Here is a 4,706-nt window from a genome sequence, read left to right as displayed (position 1 = left end):
TTTATCCGTCAAGAGGAAACCATTGTTGCAGAGTCAGATACACTGAGCACTGCTCAGGAGCAGCTGGTGGCTTCACCACAAACAAACAGGGACTTTACTGTTAGATGTTCACAAAGGACTCGCAAGCCACCAGAGAGATTGATACTGAACTGTTAGATTCGTCAAGTATGGAAAGTGATGAATGGAGACTCCTTATGTGACCCTCAGGAATGCTTGTTTGTTAAGAAATTCATACTGAAATGTTAAGGGGGGAGGGATATAGTAATCTGGGATGTTATGATTAAGGTTATCCACCAGGTGGTGCTGTTGCCAATGCTGCTACTAAGGTCAGAGGTTTGCTTCCTGTTAGGTCAGCACAAGGTGGAATGCCAGGATGCTGATGCAGGCTGTCTGTAAACGTGTTTCCCAGTTGTTAATAAAGTACTCGTGCTAATTCTACGATATCGTCTCTTTGAGTCCTTGTTCCATTTAATGGATTTTTCACAGAAAGCGAAACTGTACACAGTATTCCAGGTGTGGCCTCACCAGTACCCTGTATAACTGAAGCAAGACTTCCCTGCTTTTATACTCCATCCCCCTTGCAATAAAAGCCAAGATTCCTTTGGCCTTCCTGATCACCTGCTGTACCTGCATACGAACCTTCTGTGTTTCATGCACCAGGACCCCCAGACCCCTTTGTACTGCAGCACTTTGCACTTTCTCTCCATTTAGATATTAACTTGCTCTTTGATTTTTTCTGCCAAAGTGCATAACCTCACACTTTCCAACATTATATTCCATCTGCCAAATTTCTGCCCACTCACTTAGCCTGTCTATGTCCTTTTGCAGGTTTCTTATGTCCTCCTCACTCACTGCTTTCCCTCCCATCTTTGTATCATCGGCAAACTTGGATATGTTGCACTTGGTCCCCTCCTCCAAATCGTTAATATAGATTGTAAAGATTCCAGTTCTCACTGTCGGTGCCCGCTTTATCCTGAGGCTACTTCGGAATAGTCGCTTGATTGGAATCCCATTTCCTTAACAGAACTAACTATTGGCCTCTATTGATCAATTTTAAAATAAAGTTTGAAACATTCCACCTAATTTAAAATTAAAGACTTTTATTTATAATTATAAAATTCATCTGAGACAGACATTAATTTGGAGCAGTTATACTATTGTTCTGATCATTTCCTCACCAGATTGAAAGGACGTTAGCCGGAATGAATAAACTGACAAAATCAGTGCAGTAAACCGACGGCTCCTTCAGAGAGGCTGTGGGTGGCTCTTAAAGGAGCCGTTGTGATTTCTATATTTCTGTCAGTAAATTGTAGTGTTTTACTTGGAGCTGAGGTATTTGGTCACCCCGTGCTTGGCCAGCTCCCCGGACAGCACCAGACTCACGGCGGTCTGGATGTGTGGACACAATCCGCACTTTCCAAACTATTAAAGGTCTCTGCCATCCAGTGACAGACGGTGAGTGCTGCAACAAGAGACAATAATTCAGCAGAAACCATTTTAATTTGGAGAGAAGATACTTCAGCACCGTGTTTATGTACAGCTTAAATCCATTGCCAAAAAGTTTATTGGTCCAGCTGAAAACTCCAAAGAACCATTAAAAGCAGATGGACGCGCTCACCCGATTCCAGTGTGAACAGTGTGGTTGATCATTGATTGTGGGATAGATACTGTATCTGTCACTCTGGCTCTTGGTGCCAATGTGAGATTCACTGCTGAATATGGGATACTATATCTGTCACTCTCTTGTGCAGTGTGGCAGTGGGATTGACAAAAGTGCCTATGATAGACAACGCCTCTGTCACTGCCTGTATTGTCAGTGGCAGATTGGCTGGTGAAAAACGATCGATACTGTATCTGACACTGTCTAGTACAATGTGACATTTTTAATTGTCTGGTGAGGCTACACTAGAAACTTTATCTGTCACTCACTGGTACTGTATCAGTGTGGGATTGACAGGTGAATATAGGAAAAGCACTAGCGCTCACTCACTGGTACTGCATGTGAGTGAGGGAGTGTTCGTTCATACAGGATAGCAATTGTATCAGTCACTCTGTCTGTGTGGCAGCGTCTGATTGTCAGGTGAGTGGTGGATAGATAACTTAATGGGCAAATCTGTGAATTTCAAAGTAGAATTTAAGATTTAACATGTTAAATTAGATCTGAGATAATTGTGAGCCATAGAACAGAACAGGAACCAGCCCTTTCCTGGAAACTGTGGGTGGCTCTGAAAAGAGCCTTTGGGTTATCAGATTGAATCTTGTCCGCTTTACTTGCTCTTGGAGCTGGCAGTGCTGGTTTTCTTGGGCAGCAGCACCGCCTGGATATTAGGCAGCACCCCGCCCTGAGCGATGGTCACCCCTCCCAACAGCCTGTTGAGCTCCTCGTCGTTGCGGATGGCCAGCTGCAGGTGTCTGGGGATGATGCGGGTCTTCTTGTTGTCGCGGGCCGCGTTGCCGGCCAGCTCCAGGATTTCAGCGGTCAGATACTCGAGCACAGCAGCCATGTAGACCGGGGCTCCGGCACCCACACGCTCAGCGTAGTTGCCCTTTCGGAGGAGCCTGTGAACACGGCCCACAGGGAACTGCAGTCCGGCCCGGGATGAGCGGGACTTGGCCTTGGCCCGAGCTTTACCGCCGGTTTTACCTCTGCCAGACATTTTCACAATCAACACGTTCAGAGAAAGAATGAAAGTCTCCGCCCACATCGGCCCTTCTTATACTTTCTGGAGGAATGAAGACAGCCTACTTGTGATTGGTCTCTCTGTGGTGCATTTCATTGGTGTTTTCCGGTGACCAATCACAGTCTGGTTTTCCCACCAATGATAAGTGTGTGGAAATAACTGTCCCCAACAGTCAGACCGCCAACCATTTTTAAAATTCGAAAAGTCCGCCAATTATTTTCCTAAACGAGCGAATTAAGTTAATAAATATACCATGTTTTTAAAAATTCATTTTATCTTATTTCATCTCTCCCTTGCAAATTCCAGGCTGTTACAATCAGGATTAATTTCGGGTTGAATATCGCACTTTCACGGGCGGGATTAATTCCCCATTGATTCTGTAACGGGACACATTCCAGCTCAAATTTTGTAAAAGTGAGGATTCACAGATTATCGATCGATCCTTTGCACAGGCGCTGCTGCGGGAGTGAAACCAGAACTGGGAGTCCTGCTGTGAGAAGAGAAGAGGGACAGAGTGTTCAAACTGACCGCGTTCTGGTCTCTAAGAAACCCCATTCTGGGTTGTTAGACTGCGGGAAGTCTCGGGTTAATAAAATGATTGACCACAACTGGCATTGAAAAAAAATGAAAATGTTTTTACAGAGATTGAGGTGACTGATTAAATTCCCATTGATTCTGTAACGGGACACATTCCAGCTCAATCTTTGTAAAAGTGAGACTCACAGATTATCGATCGATCCTTTGCACAGGCGCTGCTGCGGGAGTGAAACCAGATCTGGGAGTCCTGCTGTGAGAGAAGAGGGGCAGAGTGTTCAAACTGACCGCGTTCTGGTCTCTAAGAAACCCCATTCCGGGTTGTTACAATGCACCAAATCTCCGGTTAATAAACGGATGGACTCCCAACTTGCTTTAGAAAAATGCAAAGGTCTTGACAGAGAACGAGGTGACTGAAATCGGAATCTCGCACCTAAAACAAACTTTTAATTAGTCGGCTGGCGCTGCAAATAAACGGGTCTGAGAGCAAAGGCAAAGTGCGACCAAGGACCGTGTTTGTGTTTTAGTGGGCGGGAAATACAACATCGACGCTAAAGGCGATCCGGTCAATGAAACTGCTTATCTGAGAGTTAAAAACTACATCTACAGCTGAAACTTCAAACGTTCTTAATAATTACAGTAAATTGAATCTACAAGGCGATGCGTTGTGTAGCTCTTTCAGAGAGATAGTGGGTGGCTCTTAAAAGAGCCGTTGTGTTTGGAGTTTCTTTCAGGACAGCGTGGAGTTTTACTTGGAGCTGGTGTATTTGGTCACCGCCTTTGTCCCTTCCGACACGGCGTGCTTGGCCAGCTCCCCGGGCAGCAGCAGGCGCACGGCGGTCTGGATCTCCCGGGAGCTGATGGTGTGCCGCTTGTTGTAATGGGTCAGGCGGGAAGCCTCACTCGCGATACGCTCGAAAACATCGTTCACAAACGAGTTCATGATGCTCATGGCCTTGGAGGAGATGCCGGTGTCAGGGTGAACCTGCTTCATCACTTTGTAGATGTAGATGGAGTAACTCTCCTTCCTCGACTTTCTGCGCTTCTTGCCGCCCTTCGCTGCCGGTTTAGTGACGGTTTTCTTAGCGCCCTTCTTAGCAGCTGTCTTCTTTTCGTCCACCATTCTTAAGCTAGATTTCAGCAACAAAATGACTCAAACCCACTCCGCGCTCGGAATATATAGGCAACCCCACAGTCCTATGCTAATGAGGGATGGGTGAAGGCAATGATTGTGATTGGCTGGTTAGGAATGATGTCAATTTCCATTCTTCTGCATATCTCTGATTGGCTTCTTTATGTATCCAATCAGACTGAGTGTTTGCCACCAGTACGCCCCCTGCAAGTGCGTGTGTGACATCTGCCCATTCACCATTTCCCAGACCATCTTCCAGGGCCGCAAACACTCCTTCCGGACGGGATAGCCAGTTAGATAGACTTCCTCCAATTTGTGCACTATATTCACGCATTGCGGTGTGGTCTCCGCCACTTTAG

General features: G+C 46.0%; 1 protein-coding gene across 1 annotated transcript; it reads right to left on the bottom strand.

Moving 5' to 3' along the window:
- Positions 1-3,936: 3,936 nt before the first annotated feature.
- Positions 3,937-4,351, bottom strand: LOC147088146 (histone H2B-like). Its single transcript, XM_085977921.1, has one exon. The coding sequence runs from the start codon at positions 4,336-4,338 to the stop codon at positions 3,964-3,966; it is 375 nt and encodes a 124-aa protein (XP_085834047.1). The 5' UTR covers positions 4,339-4,351; the 3' UTR covers positions 3,937-3,963.
- Between the last annotated feature and the right edge of the window lie 355 nt (positions 4,352-4,706).

The sequence above is a fragment of the Somniosus microcephalus genome, unplaced genomic scaffold (genome assembly GCF_052327205.1).
Source record: "Somniosus microcephalus isolate GS21.2 unplaced genomic scaffold, FLI_Smic_1.0 unresolved_chr5, whole genome shotgun sequence".
In the NCBI taxonomy this organism is placed as follows: domain Eukaryota; kingdom Metazoa; phylum Chordata; class Chondrichthyes; order Squaliformes; family Somniosidae; genus Somniosus; species Somniosus microcephalus.
The sequence above is the reverse complement of the archived record's forward strand: the minus strand, read 5'-3'. Positions and strand labels throughout refer to the sequence as shown.

What these genes read in the sequence shown, in the direction of transcription:
- LOC147088146 (XM_085977921.1), bottom strand. Translation starts at nt 4,338, where the DNA reads ATGGTGGACGAAAAGAAGACAGCTGCTAAGAAGGGCGCTAAGAAAACC.